The sequence below is a fragment of the Cuculus canorus genome, chromosome 7 (assembly GCF_017976375.1).
Source record: "Cuculus canorus isolate bCucCan1 chromosome 7, bCucCan1.pri, whole genome shotgun sequence".
Taxonomy (NCBI): Eukaryota; Metazoa; Chordata; class Aves; order Cuculiformes; family Cuculidae; genus Cuculus; species Cuculus canorus.
Window position 1 is genome coordinate 2,969,012 of NC_071407.1, and position 20,621 is coordinate 2,989,632.

General features: G+C 43.4%; 2 protein-coding genes across 2 annotated transcripts in view; both read left to right on the forward strand.

Moving 5' to 3' along the window:
* The window catches only part of FAM204A (family with sequence similarity 204 member A), a 197,617-nt gene that overhangs the window by 152,326 nt on the left and 24,670 nt on the right, over positions 1–20,621 (forward strand). The gene's annotated exons all lie outside the window — the stretch shown is intronic.
* The window catches only part of RAB11FIP2 (RAB11 family interacting protein 2), a 31,758-nt gene continuing 23,541 nt past the window's right edge, over positions 12,405–20,621 (forward strand). The window contains exon 1 of the mRNA XM_009570563.2: positions 12,405–14,091. Coding sequence (XP_009568858.1) covers positions 13,739–14,091 — 353 coding nt within the window. The 5' untranslated portion in view covers positions 12,405–13,738. The remainder of the gene's footprint in view (positions 14,092–20,621) is intronic.

A 20,621-nucleotide genomic window follows, 5' to 3' on the forward strand; every position in this document is an offset into this window, starting at 1 on the left:
AATCATAGAATCATAGAATCATAGAATCATAGAATCATAGAATGGTTTGGGTTGGAAGGGACCGTAAAGATCATCCAGTTCCAACCCCCTGCCATGGGCAGGGACACCTCCCACAAATAAACATCAGCAGTTTCTAACCCACGTTCTGTGCAGTCTCATGGAACAGTTGGGTTACTCAAGTGATTTAGCAGCCTATGAAGGATGTAGAACGTGATCTCACTCGAGTCATGAAACACATTTCTGTTGTATTGCGGAAGGTAAGCTTCTTTTATGTAACTATCGAAGGAGATAACAGCTGTTACCAAAAAGGTGGCAGGCATGTAAAACAAAAACCAAAGTCTTGAACAAATGAAGCTTTATAAGACCCAGGCAGGACTCAAACAAATGTTCAATGAAAGTCACTTTTATGGCTTTACTTTGGTTTATCGCAAGGCAGTAATAAATGTGTCTCATTAAAAGCCAGTAAAAGAACACCACCTACACCACCAATTGCAGTAACTGCAGATACAGCAGATCTGGAATAGTTACCTAAAGACCCTCATTTCCTAGCATTTAATGCTTCCCCGTCCATATAAACCAGCCTTCTATGGATTTAAAGACTGTTGCATGCTAAAAGCAGCAGCTGTTGCTGGGAAAACGACACTTTCAAAGCCCTGTTTCATTCTCAAGGTGAAGTTAGAGGGAGGCTCTCCTTGGGTAAAAAAAAAATTGCCAGAGGAGAACATGCCAACAGAAAGACAAGCAATTCCCCCGTTCTGGCTACAGCCGAAGTGTTCTGCCTCAGCTTTATTGCTCAGCGGGTCAAATTCATTCCTGGTGAAATGGCAGTTCCCATGGTGAAGCCGCAAGAAAATTCTGAAACCTTCTGGCACCTGTCAAGTAACGGGGCTGTGAAAGCAGGGGGAGGAACTGGCATGTAGAAGCTGGGATTAAGGATGGGAGCCACCACATAAAAGCTTATTCTTGTTCTAGTTGTTAGAACTTTTTTATTGCGTAGAATTTACATACATGCTTATTAAGTGGTTTAAAAAAGAAGCCTGACAGATATTAAACAGCATGCCACGCTCTTTATGCTGCTGCCATACAGATGTGTCCAAAGCATAAACAGACTCACAGTCAGCACTCGGTTGCTCAATGGGAGCGTATCTCTCCAGTAAGCTTCTCCAAACTTTTCAGGACAATTAACTTGAGAACTGGAAACTTTTTTCCCCCCCCGGATTTGATCCTTTGCTTGATCTCTCACTGCTTTCCAATTATACAGGGAAAATATATAGCAAGTGTTTTAATACCCGAGATTGAATTTCCTAAACCTAAGCTAGCAGCAGAATTACTGGGCCAGGGATGCTGGCACAAGAAGTACAGCTGTGTGTGAGCTGGTGGGAAAACTACTGGAATATCATGACTAGTCTTGGTGTTCACACTTCAAAGAAGCCACGGAAAATTGAAAATAGATCAGAAAAGAATGGTTTCCAAGCTCTGGAATATCTGCCTTGTAGGGATTGATGTACATAGCCTAATCTGTTTACTTTATCGAAAGAAAGGTTAAGAGACTTGGTTGTGATATATTAATACCTACACGTGGAGAAGATTTGTCAAGGCTGTGTAATTTAGCATATAAAAATGAATCAAGCTGAAAACGGTCAAATTCTGATTCTGGATAAAGCAGGCAGGATTAAGAGTGAGGTTAATTAGTCATCAGGAAATTTTCTACGAAAGGATCCTGGGATCTTCAGCCCAGAAGGTTTTCAGTCAAGGCTGGGCGGCCGTTTGAACAGGGCTGGGTGTGCAGGATTGCCAGGTGAGCCATTCTGGCCAGGGCAAATCTGTTAATCATGATGACCCCTATTGGCAAGGCTGTGCTGGGGCAGGTCAACCTCATTCGGTCAAACTGGTTGGCAAAACCAGCATGAGTCTATCATAGAAACATAGAATCATTACGTTGGAAAAGACCTTAGAGATCATCAACTCTAACCTCATGTCCCCAAGCACCTCATCTACCCGCTTTTCAAACCCCTCCAGGGATGGTGACTCCACCACCTCCCTGAACAGCCTCTGCCAGTGCTTGAGGACCATTTCTGTGAAGAATTTTTTTCCTAATGTCCAAGGTCATGCCGTTCAAATGCAGCAATGGTGCAATTACTAACACCTTACTTAAAAACTTCTGTGATCTCATGATATTGTCAATAGGGATGGAAGGACCCAGGCAGGACACTACAGAGGGTCACAGAATCGTAGATTGATTTGGGTTGAAAGGGTTCTTAAATAGCCCATCAAGTTCCAACCCCCCGGCCACGAGGAGGAACACCTCCCACTGGATCAGGCTGATCAGAGCCCCACCCAAACCGGCCTTGAACCCCTCCAGGGATGGGGCAGCCACCACTGCTCTGGGCAACCTGGGCCAGGGCCTCACCACCCTCACCATGAAGAATTTCTTCCTAAGGTCTACATCTTCCCCTGTGATAACATTAATTAGCTAGAACATCTGATTGCCAAAGTGGAGTGTCTAATTATAAAGCCTTTTCTATCCCTGTAAATGAAAGTGGACATGTTGTTGCAGTAGTATGGGAGAAAGAAAGAATGAGATTGAGCAGCAGCAAAGAAACAAAGGAGAAGCTGAAGGAAAACAAAATATGGAGATGATTTAAAATCACTTAAGAGACCTGTGCCTGCTAATGCATTTTTTCAAATGATTATGACTTACATAAAATACATTCAGACATCTTCTTCTCATTAGAAATGCTAAGTTGAAAAGATATAACCAGTATCCCAGTGTGTTCCTCTTACATGAGCTTTTCAACCACAGCTACGGAGTTGCATCCAACACTGGTATGCCCAACATCATATGTTGCTGGATGATAAGACGTCTGTGTTCTTACATGGACAATCGTATTTAGCTAAGCATCGGTGATAGCGTTTCTAGAGAACAATGGCTGATATGTTAGCATAGTTTCTGTTTTTCTGTTGAGGGGTGGTATTCTCCATCATATTTTTCCAGCAGATGGGAGTTTCAAAAGAGCTGCTGCAGAGAGCTTTTGCTGCTTTTTCACAGTTAGTCAAACATCAATGGATAAAGAGGGAGCACCATTGGTTTAAGCCATGAAAAGTCAGTGAAAACCCTAAGGTAATGACCAAAGAAAGAAAATAAATCACTTTTGCTAACGTAGGTCCATTCATTGTTGGTATTGACTTTTTTGAGGCTCAACCAGAGACAGCCCCGGTGGCAAACTTCCACAGCAATTCCTCTGTTAGAAGCAAAGACAAAGGAGCATGAAGAGCAAAACTGCATATCCAGTAAGAGATTGTAACACCAGCTAACTGTTTTCATTTTTATTTATTCAGGCTCCAAAAAGAACTCAATCTGACTGCGTGGCTTTGCTTTCACGCAGAGGTACATTTTCTGAGCACAGTCCTGAAGCGATAGTGGACAAAGTGACAGAAGAGACTCCATAGACTCCTTCCAGTGTAGGGGAAAGGGCTTCAGAGCTGCAAGTAATAATCAGAGGCTAAATTCTGCTCTCTGTCACACTGGAGAGCAATCAAAGTAATTACCCCACTGACTTCAGTGGAGTGATCTTAGATTTATATTACTGTAAATGACAGCAAAAATTGGACCCAATATAGAAATAATTTATCGAAGGCCCTAAGTATAGTTGCACAATTCAATCTGTAAATAATGCCACTAATGCACATATGGCTAATTTACATCCAGACTATGAGAACATATCCAGAGCTGATTTCCAGGATGCTTGAAGCACTAGGCAGTGCCAAAATAAATTTGCAGTATTCCCATAGCCCTCACGATCCTTCCAGCTTTGGTGTCGGGAGGATGTGCTAGAGATATTTTGGAAATGTGAAATTCTATCAATTATATGAGTTAGTATTAGATAATTCTTACAAAAAATAAGGCACAGAAGACTGTAAAGCAGCACTCTATGTCCACTTGCATGAGCTCTGCAAGCTCTCTCCTCTCAGTAAGTTGTTTTGTATCTAATTTGTCTCTTACTGGGAGCAAAATTTTAGGAGCAGCTTGAGTTTTCTAAGAATAAACCACGCTTCAAAGAAAAGAGGGTTGTAAGTAACACTGGAGAAGAGTGCTTGGAGTACAAACATTTAACGCACATAAAACTTAACTACAGCAATTTAATTTAGATTCTTTCTCTAATCACATATTTATATCAAGACCTTGCTGAAGCCAAATTGAAATTTATATTGCTAGGAGGCAAAGATGATATAAAATCCAAATTATTCACCAACTCAGAAAGAGAAACAAAAACCCTCCCCAAATATTGTTTAGGGCTTTATACCAGCTCTGCAGTGGTGGAGGGGGGGGAAGGACGAGCTAGAAAATCCATGTCTTGGTTTACCAGGACTTGAAAGAAGAACGTTAATTCTAATAAATCCATCTACCCTCCTTCCTTCCTTCATAAAATATTTTATGTTATGTTATTTTGTTCTAAATTTTTTTTTGTATCATCAGGGAAGAAGTGTTCTCCCGTTACCAACACGCAGGAGGTGTTGAGACCCTGCAGTTAACTGCAGATTAATCTCGGCTGACTCAGTGCTGCAGGTGGATCCCATTAGACCCTTCAACAACAGAAGAGACATGGGGTAGTCCTCTGGTAGGAGAAAATCCCTGGGAAGAAATTTTAGGGGCAGCTAAGCCTGGGAAAAAAGTCTTGGGAATGAGCAGGAAGTTTAAATGTGTTGTTTTAGTTAAGAGAACTACACTTCAAGGAGGACCTCTCACTCTTTCCAAGGAGCACACTGTGCTTTAAGATTGGTAGGTACTTTACCAGCTTGTGGCAGCTGCTAACTTAGTACACAAAGCAATGATAAAATTTAACACTTTATAATTTAACAATGATAACAATTTAATCTTCTTGCAAATAATTCCTTTTTGTCTGCCCTCATATGGCAGCCTACTGATGTTAAATGTCTAGGTCCTGTAAAGCATTCTGAAGTCCTAGGGAAGAAAAAGAAGTAAAGAAGTTCAGAACTTCCATTATTAGAAAGTTTTTTAGGACATAATTTTCTGGTATTTGCTGAGATTCTCCTTAAGAGAGTTGATAACATTGGATAATTTCTGAGGTAATGGTCTCCGAGATCCTTGGAGACCTATAAAGAGAGAGTAAATGCATGAGTTATTTAAACTCAGGAAAAATACCTCTGAAGAAACCTCATACTCAGACAATGATAAAAATCTCTTTCTTTCTTTTTTTTTTTACCAGCTAGTTCATTAGGAAACCAGAATGAAGGTCACGATTTTCAAGTCGTTTGTTTCTATTGCTAATGCTTCTTAGGTTCTGTTAAGCATGAAAAAGATTATTCTCTGTAGAGATGGCAAAACCGTCCTTGACTCTCCTTATATCATTTCTGTCCATTTCCAAAACATAAAAGTGGTTGGCGACCTTCAAGCGTGGGACATGTACTGAAAACAAGAAAAGAATGTGCATACTTAAGTCTGAAAACAGACTTCATATAGGCAATTGCCACTTCTGATGTAGTTTGAACCCCAGTTTGGGGAGTTTTAGGAGAGCCAAGAGCAAATCTGAATCCAGCCCTTACCAGTTACTGTTAGGAATGTTGCGTGTGACTGGTCCGGCCCCCTGTGGAGGTATTGCTGAAGACAGTCTGAATCCTACCAGGTCTAAGGCAGGGCTACGACTTTCCAGTGTGCCTAAGGTATCCCACAGGTATTCCAGATTAGAAGTGCTCAAGGAGTTTGCATGATGGGGATGCTTTTACGGTAGAGCAAACTGATTTGCCCGCTTATGATTTGCGTCAAAGCTGCTGAGAACTAGGAGTTTTCGTGTCTTTAAATGACTGAACTGAAAGCTAACCCAGACACCTGACTAACATCTTGAGACACAGACAGTTTTGGACAAATCTGCTTGACTGGCAAGTTTAATTATAGCGTTTGATGACTGTTTTACAGCATTTAAGCCTCTTTGAACTTCACATTAGATGACAGTGTTGAAAGACTGTGAAACAAGTTCAGCTAAAAATGAACAAAAAAGATGATGCTTACAACACTCTTTGTGGTACCTGGTGTTTATTTGCAGTCTGATATTGAACAAAACTCTCCTGTATCTGTGACTCCAGGTTTCTGGTTGAAAAATACTGGCTTTCTATCAAAACAACAGACAATTCCATGGCCATTTTCCTGATTTCAAGCCCACAATCTCCTCTTCAGAGATATGTTTCCTCTGCTATTCGTTGTATGATCCTGTTTACTGCCATAATGCAAGAAAGCCAGCAAAGAACGAGACAGGGGAGACCTCAATTTTATCCTAAGCAGAGTGGAGTATAAACTCATACCCAGCTAGAGAGAAGAAGGGCACAGAAATGATGACAGTGGCAGCACCTGCAAGCTCGGTACTGGTGAGGTTTGTGTAGGGCTGTAGGATTCAGCCCTAGTTTTGAGGCAAAAAAGAGCAGAAGGCTGAGATGATGCTTCTGAGGAGACACTGCATAAGAGTGAATATGAAAGATAAAAGAGAGCACGCAGAGCAGGACAGTGTTTAACTCACCCAGAATCAGAAAACCAGGAATGCTCGGGGGATGCAAAATTTCAGTTCAAGACAGAAATGTGATGAATATTCATCTAGCTTTTAATATTTGCATCAAAATACTTCCACTTAACAAATTCTTCTCAAATCAAGAGAGCAGGGAGAAACAGTAGCTTCAGAAAACCTTTCCAACCCACGGCGGTGGGTTGGAGCCCAGCTATTTGACTTCTGCAACTGATTAATTCCAGTGAATTCCTGAAGAAGTCACTAATTGAAAAAATAGCAACAGCTAAGATAAAGTTAACAGCCAACAATGTTTGGTCTCATAATTTGCATAGTTCCCTCAGAAAATGTGCAATCTGGGCAGTTGCAACAGCTACTGAAAGTTAAGAGTCAGTGATGCAGAAAGCAGAAGCTCGTTACGCATCTAGGCAAAACCAGCTTGTGCCTCTCAACATTCAAAACAAATGCATCACCCAAGATCTGCCAACAAAGAACTGTTCAGCAAATAATTTCAAAGAAGAGCTAGTATCTTCATCAAAAAATAACAAAATGCTTCCTGCTTCATAAACAGAACTCAGGGAGAAATTAAATTATCAAATTATCTGCTACAGATTCCCACTGTAAGCACAACTGCTCTGATCCCCTTTAGCAAGCGCACAACTGGAAATGAGAAGCAGAAGATGGAACAGTCTCAGCAGCGCAGGAGAAAAGATTTCCTTGCGTGTTCTTTTGCAAGGGCAGCCAGAATATCACGGCTGGTGTTTAATCAGATGTACCGTTGGCTCAGGAGGGAGAATTGAGAGGGTATTTCAAATTACTAAGACTGACAAAAATCCACCCTAATTCTTAGAATTCCCTCTTTAAAAAACAACGTAGATCTCATGAGCCAGAAATGCCTGGAAGAACGTGTAATAGAGATAGATGGTACACATGAGGATTATGGTTCCGTATTAAACACGCCATAGATATCCACTGTTCTGTGATAAACAATCATTTTGTAAACACTCTCTCTCATCACTGTATCACGTTTCCTGTCCAAGTCTGCTCACTCTAAGGATGTTCTATCATGAGTTTTCCAGTCTTTGGTTTTGTTTCTTTTAGAGGATGTTGAGCTCAAAATGTTGTTTGGAGCTTGCACTCAAAAGCAGCTTCCTTGAGCGCTATATTGTGATAAAAAGGATTCCCTTCTAAGAACGGTAGCTCCTGTATCATTCCCTGCCTTGTCCTTTTTCCCTGTCCTCCTACTACCTGTGTAGGGTTGGAGACAGCTGAGAAACGCAAGCCCAGAAATCTTGCTGCTGAAGAAAAAGCCATCAAAGATGGAACAACTGGCCTTGGAAAACTTGCTGCAGTTCTGATTTGCTCTATCTGTGGCTGCTCCAACACCCCCTCCCCGCGTAGATAATGTCCCTCCCTTCTGGTATGTTCTTACTACACATGGCTATTGCTTCCTAAATAAATCACTCAAAAGAAAATAAATAAACTTCTGGGATGAAGGAGCACTGTGATGGCGTGAGCTAGCTAGGAGAAGGAATATGGTGACCTTGATACATAAAAAGCTGCGAGTCCTTTTCACAGTGAAAGCATGAATTACAGATCTTGCCAAAATCCAATCTAAGAAAAATTCCACCCTTTACCCAGGGGACATTTGAGTTTTAATTATTTCTTTCAGAGTCCCTAGACTTTCCTTCTCTGGTATCTATTTTTGTCTGCTTATTCTAATCAGCGAAGAGACAGTGAAAACAGAATTTGTCCATCACTTCTGTCAGCTTCACGGTATCCTTCCCCATGTGAACTGTTGTTTGGTTAGTGCCCACTTCAAATTCAGGCAGAAAAAAATGGTTTTTCAAAGATTAGTCATCCTCATTAGCATTCCCACTGTACTGCTAAGGCAAAGTATTTAATATTAATGACCACTTACACTCCTGCACTGTTTGTCCTGTGTCCACAGTGCCTGGTCTCAACATAGGGAGGAAAAGCAAAGGAACGGCGCAGTCTCATAACCAAAATGGGGCCGAGAAAACAAAATGGATTTTCTAATATAATATTCACTGAATCATGGAGAGCGATGAGCAAAATCTACAGCGCGTGCAGCCGCTGCTGCGGTGGTTTAGCAAGCAAGAATCTGAGTCATTTCTGGATTAATGCTCTACCATAGTGCCAGGGGACCCTGTGTTGCTGGAGATATCATTCTTTCTCTGAGATGTTTTGTCATTTATATCGCACGTTACATTCAAGAAGACAAGAATGTCCCTATTCCAAAGAGAATGAAATCAAAAGGCCGGATTGCAACTTGACCCTGGAGGGGTATAAAAGGGAATAAAATATATCTGCTGCACCTTCGAGCGGAATTCACTTCAAGCACAGGGTGGGGGAGTTGAGAGGGCATCTCCCCAACGCCCGCTCCACCAGCCAGGCAGAGAGGAGAGGCAGGAGAACGGTTCCACTCTCCTCGTATGTCAGACTGTGCAGGAGGAGAGGATTAATAATCTGCTTATTTTTCAAAGCAGGAAAGGCAGATTGGGTACTGTATTGATAAACTGTATGTAGAGGTACAAAAACTCCTCCCCTGTTCAGCTGCACAGATGTGTTCCAGTCAGACCCCATTTAGAAAGGGACAATAATAAGGAATTATAGAATACCCATAAAAGACAAGAAAAAAGCAAAAATCCTGCCTTGTTATAAAAACACATAAAACTTTTCCCAAGACACAGCACGCAAGACATAAATTTTAACTTAAATTTCTGGTTAAATACGTATATTCTGCCTACCTAAAATTCATTTCTTGTTTTGGTTTGACGAGTGCATTGTGCTTGGTTTCAATTTACTGCAATGAAGAATATTCTATTAAAACAGAATTTGTATGTGGTAAAATCAATTTAAGAAATAATGCGATGTACATATGTCTCCTTGCTTTCCAACAAGAACCCTGTGGCTTTCCCCCATGGCCTAATTCTCCTGCAGAATAATGTCACCATAAACCTTCCTGGCTCTTCCAGCCTGAATTACTGCTGCTTTTTCCTCAAGCACAGCAGTTCACCCTAGGAGCTTAGCTGACAACTCGTTGCAGAACATTTGGGAACAATAGCTGAGGATGTGGGACACTTGCAGCTGGAGAGGCGAGGAAGCAATCTTCAGGCAAGGGAATGGTGAAGGTTAGAAAGGACCCACAAGGATCGAGTCCAGCTCCTGTCCCTACACACGACAACCCTGACATTCACACCGTGGGTCTGAGGGCACTCTCCAAATATTTCTTGAATGTTGTCAGCTCCCTGGGGAGCTGTTCCACTGCTCCGCCACCTTCTGGGTGAGGAACCTTCTCCTAACGTCCAACCTAACCCTCCTCGGCACATCTTCCTGCAGTTCCCTCGGGTCCTATCCTTGGTTGCCAGAGAGAAGAGCTCAGCACCTGCTCCTCCTCTTCCCCTCGTGAGGAAGCTGTAGACCATGATGAGGTCTCCTCTCAGTCTCTTTTTCTCCAGGCTGAACAGACCAAGTGACTTCAGCCACTCTTCACACATCAAATGTGATTCCAAGACCCATCCTGAAGCTTCCATTTCCAAGTGGCCCGTGTATTTTCCGACATCAACAAAAATCAGATACAAATCGGAAGAGGAACGAAGTTACAGCACTGTGTTAAATATCACAGCACGCAGACAAATATCACTCCCAGCCAATACTTAAGGGTCACTTAAGCAGTTTAAATTGTGTACAGAGATAACGAGAGCTGTGACTCAGACTAATGACAGTGTGTAGATTGGGGATTCCCAACCTTTTCTCGCCCAGGACAATAACTCGCTCAGCATTAAGCGCTGTGGGCAGCATCATACTTTACTCTCCCTAATGGCCTTCAGCTATAACTTTTTAATTTCCTGTAGGTCTCAGTCGTACGAGGTGGTCTCCCAACCTTTTTTGTTGCACACTGACCCTGTGAGCCAAGGACTCATGAGTGAGGGGTGGTGGATGAAGTATTATCTGACTTGGCAGCTGATTGTTACAGCTTGTGGGATGGGATAAGCAGCTTGGAGACTGTGTGTGGGTTTCTTTTTCTTTTGTAGGAACAAAGTTAATACCTGTGACTTTACTTACAAGTCTGCATGTAGCCTACAGGTGTACCACCAACAAAATTGCATGTCCTCAAAACCTCTGACAATTATTTTCACCTTCTGGTTTAAATACAGGATTGCCAGAGCAGGTGAAAGGGCTGGAAAATAAATACATTCCCAAGGCTGCTCCCATTAGGATGGGAAGACTGAGAGCTTGCTCTGGAGCAGCAATACTCTGGCTGGCTCCGTGGTCAGCCCAAACCTCTAATATATATAATTAAATAATGATAATAACAACAAAAATCATAGCATCGGTTTGGATTGGAATAGACCATGAGGGTCTTCTAGTACAAGCCCCCTGCAGTGCGCAGGGACATCTTCAACTAGATGAGGTTGGTCGTAACCCCATCCAACCCAACTGAATGTTTCCAGGGATGGGATGTCTCCCACCTCTCCGGGTGTTTTACTACCCTAAGCGTAAAAAATTTCTTCCTACCATCTAGACTAAACTTCTCCTATTTTAGTTGAAAACCACTGCCCCTTGTCCTGTTGCTACAGGCCCTGCTAAAAAGTTTTTCGTCATCTTTCTTAAAAGCCCCTTTTAAGTATTGAAAGGTCACAAAAAAAGTTCCTGTAGTCAAATTAGAGGTTCAGACTAGACATCAGGAAAAACTTCTCCACTGAAAGGGTTCTCGGACACTGGCAGAGGCTGACCAGGGAGGTAGGTGGTGGAGTCTTCATCTACATGGGTAGACAAGGTGCATAGGGATCTGATTTAGTTCTGACCTGGTATTACTGGACTCAATGATCTCAAAGATCTTTTCCAACCAAGCAATTCTATGATTCTATGGTGTTTGGAGCCACCTCAGTGGTTCCTTTGTTACCTCTGGAGGTAAAACCAAATCAGTCATGGTCCTTTTTAGGCTGCTTTTCATTTTAATGGTGTATTTTGTCCAACCATGATGGAAAATCCCAAACAAATGAACCTCTCCCTGCGTTGGGGCACCACTGGATGGGTGTTTGGAGCCACCTCAGTGGTTCTTTTGTCACCTCTAGAGATAAAAACGAATCACTCATGGTCCTTTTTAGGCAGTTCTTAATCTTAATGGCATATTTTGTCCAACCATGATCCAGAATCCCAAACAAATGAACCTCTCCCTGCTTTGGGGCAGCACTGGATGCGCGTTTGGAGCCACCTCAGTGGTTCCTTTGTTACCTCTGGAGGTAAAACCAAATCAGTCATGGTCCCTTTTAGGCTGCTTTTCATTTTAATGGTGTATTTTGCCCAACTATGATGGAAAATCCCAAACAAACGAACCTCTCCCTGTGCTGGGGCACCACTGGATGGGTGTTTGGAGCCACCTCAGCGGTTCCTTTGTCACATCTCGAGATAAGAGCCAATCAGTCACGGTCGTTTTTAGGCTGTTTGTCATTTTAATGGCACATTTTGTCGAACGATGATGCAGAATCCTAAACAAATAAAGCTCTCCCTGCCCTGGGGCACCACTGGGTGTGTGTGTGGGGGGTGGTGATGGTGTCGGTTTTTGGTGATGCTCGGGGCAGCGAGACACGGGAGGGAACGGGAGGGCCCGGGAAGGAGCGGGAGGCAACAGGAAGGAACGGAAAAGCACGGTAGGGAAGGGCAGGGAACGGAAGGGACGCGAGGGAGGGAGCGAACCCTGCCCTCTGCCCTCTGACCGCCGTCAGCCATGGGGAAGGCGGAAGCGGCGGAGCCGGCGAGAGGCTGAGCGGGGCGGGAGGCGGCGGAGGGCAGCGCTGCCCGGTTCCCCCCCCCCGAGCTCCGAGCGGCCCTGCCCGGTCCTCCCCCCCAGCCCGAGCTCCGAGCGGCCCTGCCCGGGCAGCGAGAGCCCCGGGGATGCGGGGGGATCCGCGCTCAGCCCCCGGCGGCGCCCCCGCCGCGCTGCCCTAGGCGAGAGCTGCAAAGCCGCGCGGGGAGCCGGAGGGGATGCGGGAGCCGGGAGAAGGAGCTCGCTGCCCCTAGGCGGGAGCTGGGAGGTGCCACAGAGCCTGGGGTTGCTGCTGCAGTCTCCGGAGGGGATGCTGGAGCCGGGAGAAGGACCTCGCTGACCTTAGGCGGGAGCTGGGGGGCTTCACAGAGCTTGCAAAGCGCTGCTGCAATCTCCAGAGGTGATGCTGGAGCTGGGAGAAGGACTTCACTGAGCCTCTGGCAGTGCCTCCACCTCGCTGCTCTCAGGCAGGAGCTGGAAGGTGTCACAGGGCTTGCAAGTGCTGCTGCGGTCTCCAAAGGTGATGCTCGAAGAGCTGGGAGAAGAACCACGCTGAGCCTCTGGAAGTACCCTCACCTCACTGCCCTCAGGCAGGAGCTGGAAGGCTTCACAGGGCTTGCAATTGCTGCTGCAGTCTCCAGAGGTGATGCTGGAGCTAGGAGAAGGACCACACTGAGCCTCTAGAAGTGCTCCCACCTCACTGCCCTCTGGCAGCAGCTGGAAGGTGTCACAGGGCCTGTAGTTGCTGCTGCAATCTCCAAAGGTGATGCTGGAGCTCGGAGAAGGATCTCACTGCCCTTAGACAGGAGCTGGAAGGTGTCACAGACCCTGTCATTGCTGTTGCAGTCTCCAAAGATGATGCTGGAGCTGGGAGAAGGACCTCACTGAACCCCCTGGCAGTGCCCCCGCCGTCACTGTTCTTAGGCAGGAGCTGAAGGCTTCACAGAGCTTGCAATCGCTCCTGCAATCTCCAGAGGTGATGGTGGAGCCAGGAGAAGGACCTCACTGAGTCCCTGGCAGTGCCCCCGCAGTCACTGCTCTTAGGCAGGAGCTGGAAGGTGTCACAGAGCCTGTAGTTGCTGCTGCAATCTCCAGAGGTGATGCTGGCACTGAGAGAAGGACCTCACTGCTCTTAGGCAGGAGCTGGAAGGCATCACAGAGCTTGTAATTGCTGTTGCAACCTCCAAAGATGATGATGGACCTCAGAGAAGGACCACGCTGAGCCCCTGTCAGGTGCATCTGCATCTTAAGCAGGAGCTGGAAGGCTTCACCAATCTTGTAATTGCTGTTGCAGTCTCCAAAGATGGTGCTGGAGGTGGCAGAAGGACCACGCTGAGCTCCTGGCAGGTGACCCCGACCTCACGGCCCTTGGACAGGAGCTGGAAGGCTTCACAGAGCTTGCGATTTGTTGTTGCTGTCTTAGTCTCCAAAGATGATGCTGGCAGAGCAAACCCAGAAGTGGTTCCCAACTCATGTACAAGTGACAGTCCTTCAAGCTAAAGGTCTGAAGCCGAAAGGTAAAAATGGCAGCAATGATGCCTACACCATCATCCAGCTGGGCAAGGAGAAGTACTCCACCTCTGTGGCTGAGAAGACCCTGGATCCAGTCTGGAAGGAGGAGGCCTCCTTTGAGCTCCCTGGATTACTCATGCAGGAGAATCCAGAAAAATACATCCTGTACCTGATTGTCATGCACAGGTCGCTGGTGGGGCTGGACAAGTTTCTGGGACAGGTGGCGATAAGCCTGAATGATATATTTGAGGACAAGGAAAGGAGGAAAACAGAGTAAGTGGTGGTTGTTGGTTTTATTCATTGTGATTTGTGTTCCTTGTATGCTTAGCACTTGTTGGGGGTCAAAAAGTGACCTTATTATCAATGTGCTTTGAAAGGAAATTAGAAGGAAGAAATGCTTTCCTGTGAGGATGGGAGGCACTGGTACTGGTTGCTCAGAGAAGTTATGGATGTCCAGTGTAGGTAGGACGTGGATCTATGAGAGTGAGTACAGAAGAGGCTGCAAAGAAGATCCAAGGGCTGGAGCACCTCCCATATGAGGACAAGTTAAAAGAGTTGGGGTTGTTCAGCCTGGAGAAGGCTGCAAGGAGACCTTAGAGCAGCTTCCAGTAGGGAAAGGGGCTCCAGGAAAGCTGGGGAGGGGCTCTTCATCAGGGAGTGCAGGATTAGGATGAGAGCAGTGGTTTTAAGCTGAGAGTGGAGATTGAGATGAGATTTTAGGAAGATCCTGTGAGGGTGGAGAGGCCCTGGCCCAGGTTGCCCAGAGAAGTTGTGTCTGCCCCATCCCTGGAGGTGTTCCAGGCCAGGTTGGATGGGGCTTTGAACAACGTGATCAAGTGGGAGGTGTCCCTGACCGTGGCAGGGGTTTGGAACTGTATGGGCTTTGAGGTCCCTTCCAACCCAAACCATTCTATGATCCTATGGTATGTTCAAAGCCTCTAACATACACAGTTCTGTCATTGCAGCCTGAAGTCTTCCAGAGAGAAGTTTACTGTAATCACGGTGGTCGCCCTGCGCAGGGAAGGACTGTCAATAGCATTAATATTTTGTGACAAGTTCTTGTGAGCAACGTGAACTCATTACAGTCTGTTTTTGTGAAGATTTTCCCCGGTTCTGCTCAGGGCCATATCCCCATGCAACCCCTGCCACAGTCTGAACCACGCCTGAGACTCAGACCTTCTCGAAGCCTGGTGTTGTTCTCTTTAAAAATGTTTTCCTTCAGTTGCAGCAACCAAGGTCATTGGCCACCAAAACATGAATATAAAATATTTAATGCGCTGTGACGTAATGAAGGCTTAAAGCAGCAGCACAGTTGTCTGATCCTGATTAGTCTTAGGCTGTGATCCTGTATTCCGCTCTGTACAGCAGTTCTCGACAGAGAAGACTGAAGAGAAATTTCTGCTGTTGTAGTAGCCTCTATCATTGCCTACATAAACCTTTATCAAGTAAAATTGCCATTGCCAGGAAAAAAAAAAGAAAAAGAATATAAGCATCACAGCAGTTTATTAGGCTGAGCCGCAATCATGTCTAATTCTCTGGGTTCTTCAACTAAATCAGTAAAATTGTTTACAATTTCTAGTTAGAACATGGTTGCATGAAGGTGTGTGGTACTGGTATAATTTATCCTCCAAAGTGTATAGGAATAAACTGTAGGTGTAGGTGTACTGAAGGAATGCCTGTGGGTACGTGATCTGTGTTTGGTTTAGCTATAATTCATGCCTGACTACATGATTTGTGTTTGTTTTAGCTCTACTTGTCCCACAGACTTAGTCCCAAGAACAAGCTAGCTACATGTAGGCAGTGACATAGGAGCACTGACAATCTTTCTGCAGTGGTTAAGAAGTTCTTGTCCGAGGGGCCTTTCCTCCTCCAGTGTCTCTTCCGTAGAGTGGAAGGGCTCCTGTACCCAAATCTCGACTGTTAAAGTCTGGTAATTCTCTGTTAGTGATGGTGGGTCTATGGTGAGGTGCTGGACCTTGCATCAAAGTGATGCAGAAGCTGCTGTGGTTTTTTGTCCCTGAACTGTGCTGGGGAGGCATTGACCTCCCGAGGAGCCTGAGCAGGCACTTGGAGGTGGAAATCAGGACAGCAACACACCAGCCAGGTCTTGTGGGTCAGATGGCTCTTTCTGCAGAAACCATCTCGAAACCTCTCCCTGCTTCTTGGATGAGGTTGAAAGAGCACCAAAGTTGAAGCTGTCTTTGCCTTAGTGGGATTTTTTTGGGATAAATTATTTTTTTTCACAAACCAGTATGCTCATGAACCATGTAACAGGAAAGAATGTCCCCGTACAGGATCTCTTCTGGGTTCATGGTCTGAAATGTACTTATTAATTGCTTATCTTTCTAAGGACAAACCAGTTATCCTGATGCAATACATGGTACAACCTGTAGCCTTAGGGTTTTAATTTGTATTTACACTGGATTCAAGAAGTTTCAGTGCTCTTTAGAGGAGCATTTAAAATATTCTTTAATCATCACTTGTAATTATTTCACAAATCAGTAGGCAACTGCCTTAGTTTAAACACTTAGCTGCTCTACAGAAGGAGCTGAATGAATGAAGCAGCAGTGGTACTAACTGTAAAAACTTTGTAAAACCAGGTGGAAATGCATTCATAAACTGGAGGAAAATATGTGTGTTATTCATGTATTACTATAAGTAGCAAAATCTGGTTTCCCTTGGAGGAGTTATACTCCTTTGCACCAATTTTACTAAGAGTAGTATTGGAGTTTTACAAAATTATTGCAAAAGCATGTAAGTGGGGGAATTGCTGAAGCCTGATAGTTAAAGATTCAGGTCTTTTCAGCATTTTTATGCAAAGTTGTGCTTAGCAGGGCTTCCTAAGTTGTCTTTATTTTTTCATTTCTTCCTCTGAAGTGAGAGAGAGGACCTTGCGCTGCGTAAACGCGCGTTGATGCTTCCCTACACCAACGCTGAGGTTCCCAAGGCTCCCCGAGAAAGCTGCGTTCTTACTGCGAGCAGCACTGCCCAGATGGGGGCCTGCGGGAGAGTTTTACAAACAGCCTAAGTCCTGTTTTCAGAAGTTACTTGAGCGTTTAAGATTGCAAATCTTATTTAAAGAACAGCCGTACTTTTAGCAGTCTTGTATAAGTGTAAAAGTGCGGGTAGCGGGACTTTAGGCAGCACTTACTTGCTTAATGCTGATTTAAATTCTTATGAGAGAGGAGCCACTGGAAGTCTACTTTTCCTGTTGATGCCTCTTTTTGCTTAGAAACCTAGAAAATGCCCTTTTGAAAAAAATAATTCATATTCCTTAAGCGTTTAGGTGTTTATGAGAAGTTATCATGGTTGTCCACTTCGTGGAGCGTCGGTGTGCTCTTGCTGTCTCCTTCAAGCATCCGTTGGAAACGTGGATGCAATATTTGTACGCGAATGTGAGAAAAGGGCAGGCTTTCAAGAATATTTGCAAATGGGATCTCAAGCAAAACACTCTTTCTTATTCTCTTTTTTCATTAAATCCTTTTTGATATAAGATATTCCTAGCCTTGTGTTGGCAATAAGCTAAGGGTAATATATATGGACCTAAAGACCTTCTAACTGTGACTGTGGTGTGGGAACCGAGATACCTCGTACCTTTCAAAACCAAGTCCCGTGTCTTTATTACCAAAGCATTCTGATGGCTGAAAGCTACATTCATTGTTTCAGAAACACTAATCTGTTTTATAGAGCAATATTTTTACTTTCAAATATGTTCAACAGGCTTGTGGCATTATTAAATCCAGAGTTATTTTCTTATGTTGATGTAACCTTAACATTTCTTGCTTTGTTTGGGGATGAATGAGATCCAGTTATTTGATGAAGTGTCTATTGGTAATATTTCTACTTTTTAATATATTTAATAGCTTCCTCTTTCCAACACAGCTGTACATATGGTGCTGTAAGAGACAGGCTCAAGAGTCACCAGAGTATTGCAAAAAAGATATTTAATATTCTGCACAATGCTGAACCCTGTCAGCAATTCCCTGGTGCTTTTTTAGTAAGGAGGTATGAGAAGTGAAGGCTACCAGCTGATTTGGAATTCCTAGGAAGACTGCGGGGGGAGGTGTGACAGTCAGCTTTTGGTATATGTATTTTTTTAACTTAATGTTTTATAATTTGGAAGGATTAAATTTAGGCACTTGCCGCAGCTTCAGAAACAAGTTGGGGGAAAATAGTCCTTTTTTTTTCTGTCGAGCTCTTCTTGTTACTTGTCGCATCTTAAAGAAAATACTCTCGACAATAACGTTTTCAGGCAGAGGCCTCATGATAGAATTTGCGCGTCTTGTGTTCTAATAAACTTGCTTTGGCACAAGACTGAATGAAACAAAGCACTATATTTACTACCATTTAATAGCGACAATTTTGCATGCACCCTCAGGCAATGTCCTTTCTCTTTCTTTCCGAAACCGATGATTTTTTGAATTCTTAAAAGCAAAAATCCCCGAATCGGTTGGATCCAGATGTGGCTCAGATGGTCTCTTGCTAGGTCTCCTCCAGAGACTTCTGCCAAAGCATCTGCAGGATCCCAGTTCATTTTCTTTTTGTCTTGGTGCAAAATGTCCACCGCATTGCGCTAACTTTGGAAATTCGCTTTTCTCTTGTAGCTGGAGGTGGACGGATACTTTTTACTTCTTCCCGAGTTGAAAACACAGATGCTGAGAGATTTTACCGGGTGTTTTTAAAAAGTCCAAAAAGCTCGATGCTGTTTTATTTGAAGTGTATTTAGCATAAGCTTTCAGATCTTAGATTTCTGACATGGTTTTTACTTTTTGCATAAAATATTGTAGTTTTTTTTAATTCATCCTGTCAAATACATGACAAGTATTATCGTCTGCTGCTGCAGAATAAATACACCTCTCTTGTTCTTGCAGTTTAAATGATGATCAGTGAATGTGATTTTTTAAAGCATATATACATTTTTGGTAATAATGTCAATTCATTTATTATTCCTAGTTCCCTTAACACTGCTGATGATATAACAATGTATAATATTGAAACAAATGTTTGAATTATCATGAACTGAAAAAATGCTCATTTGCTGACATATCTTAATTTACCAAAGTATTTTTCAGTATCTTTTCATAATGACTCTGCTTATTTTTTTAATCCTGTGTACTAAATGAAAACAGCATCAGGAGAATAAATTTCCATTAGCTTTCACTGTGATGTTACTTATTTCAACGGCATTTGTTCTCTTGTTATTCTCCAATTCCACGCTATTTATTGTCCAGTCCTTTACTAGTTTTCCCGGAGAGCTATTTTTATAATAGGTTCAGCTGATTTTAGGTGTAACAACTGTCTAGAACGTTACAAATTTGAGGAGGACAGGCAATGGTAGAATTGTTATTTCTTATAGAGATTTTTTTGGAGGAGCTGTTTTTTATTTGTGACTTCATTCCCATTCTCCCTGGTTTCTATGTTATACCTTAACACACAGTGATGTAAAAAATGCTTATTTGTGTGTAGTATAGTGACGGAATTTTGGCCTTTTCAAAGATACTTCTCCTCTGCTTATGTTGATCGTATGGAATAGTCAAAAACAGCTTCTTGGCAAACGACTAAACTAAAGGAATTTGTGATTGACCACAATCAATACTTGCTGAGCTTCCTGAAAGATAGGAAAATTGGGTGACTTCCTCCAAATTAATGTGAATTCCTTCTTGGCAGCTTTCTTCTTGGATAAGGATGAGTTCTCCCTTCTCCTGACTTTGTCCTGGCCTCTCTTTCCTCTGTAGCAGCACAAGCAAGAGGCAGGCGCTCAAGTAGGCGCCTTCAAATGCAACTTGGAATTATGAACAAGGAAACAACTGCTACCAAACAGCTAGTATGAATGTGAAGGACTCGGCGCTTGTTAAAGAATAGGGCCTCTTAAAAATAATTCTACAAACCTAACACGTAATAAACGTTATTTACTATCTTTGAGGCTTTAGTTTAAACTAGAAAGATGCATTTTAGGTGTTGAAACTAAATAGCGGAGGAAATGACAGGCTGTAACAGAAATCATCAAAATGTTGTGGTTAGAGGAAAAAAACTCGCTCCGCTCCATTCAAAAGTAGGAAGAGACGTAACTGAGAAATTTGTCAGAGGCGCAGAAACAACAAGCAGCCTGGAGGATCCATATGGATTTGTGCTGTTGCTTTCATGGTACCCACTCAGAAAAGGTAAAAAAAAATAGGAGTAAAATTAGCAGTGAGGTGAAGAGGAGAAAGATGGTTATCGGGGAAAACAAAAAGTTGAGCCTATTTGTAGCTATATGGGATTATAGTAGTAGTTTTAAATTATCCAGTAATATCCCTAGCATTTACATTTTGCCAACCAGTGCAAGCACATCCTCTGAGTAAGTCCTGGTTCTGAGTCAGAGTCTGAGGGCCATCTGGATCGAAATACTTCTCCATTTTCTGTGCGCACACACTCGACTGAAATAACCACCCTTCATTCTCATTCCTTCGGTTATTTTGTTTCTAAAATAAAAGTTTCCATGCATATGTTTTAGCCAAAATAATAAGTAAACTAAGACCACTTAACGACTTTGATTCCAGCTGATGTTAGCTCACCACTTAGTGAGGGTGCAGGGATGTGTGTCGGTTCCCATATGGTTTGTGGTGTTACCATGTCACTCTGTAATATTTATTTTTAAACTCAACTTTGTATATCTCACTTCAGTTGGCTTCCAGAAAGCAACGGCATTCATCTTTGTGAATGTCATCACTTATTTTAATAAATAATCCGTCTTCTTCTTTATTTCCCCTCCTACAAGATGTAGCCTGCACTCAGCCCCTTGCCTTCATTTTCCTACTTAGTGA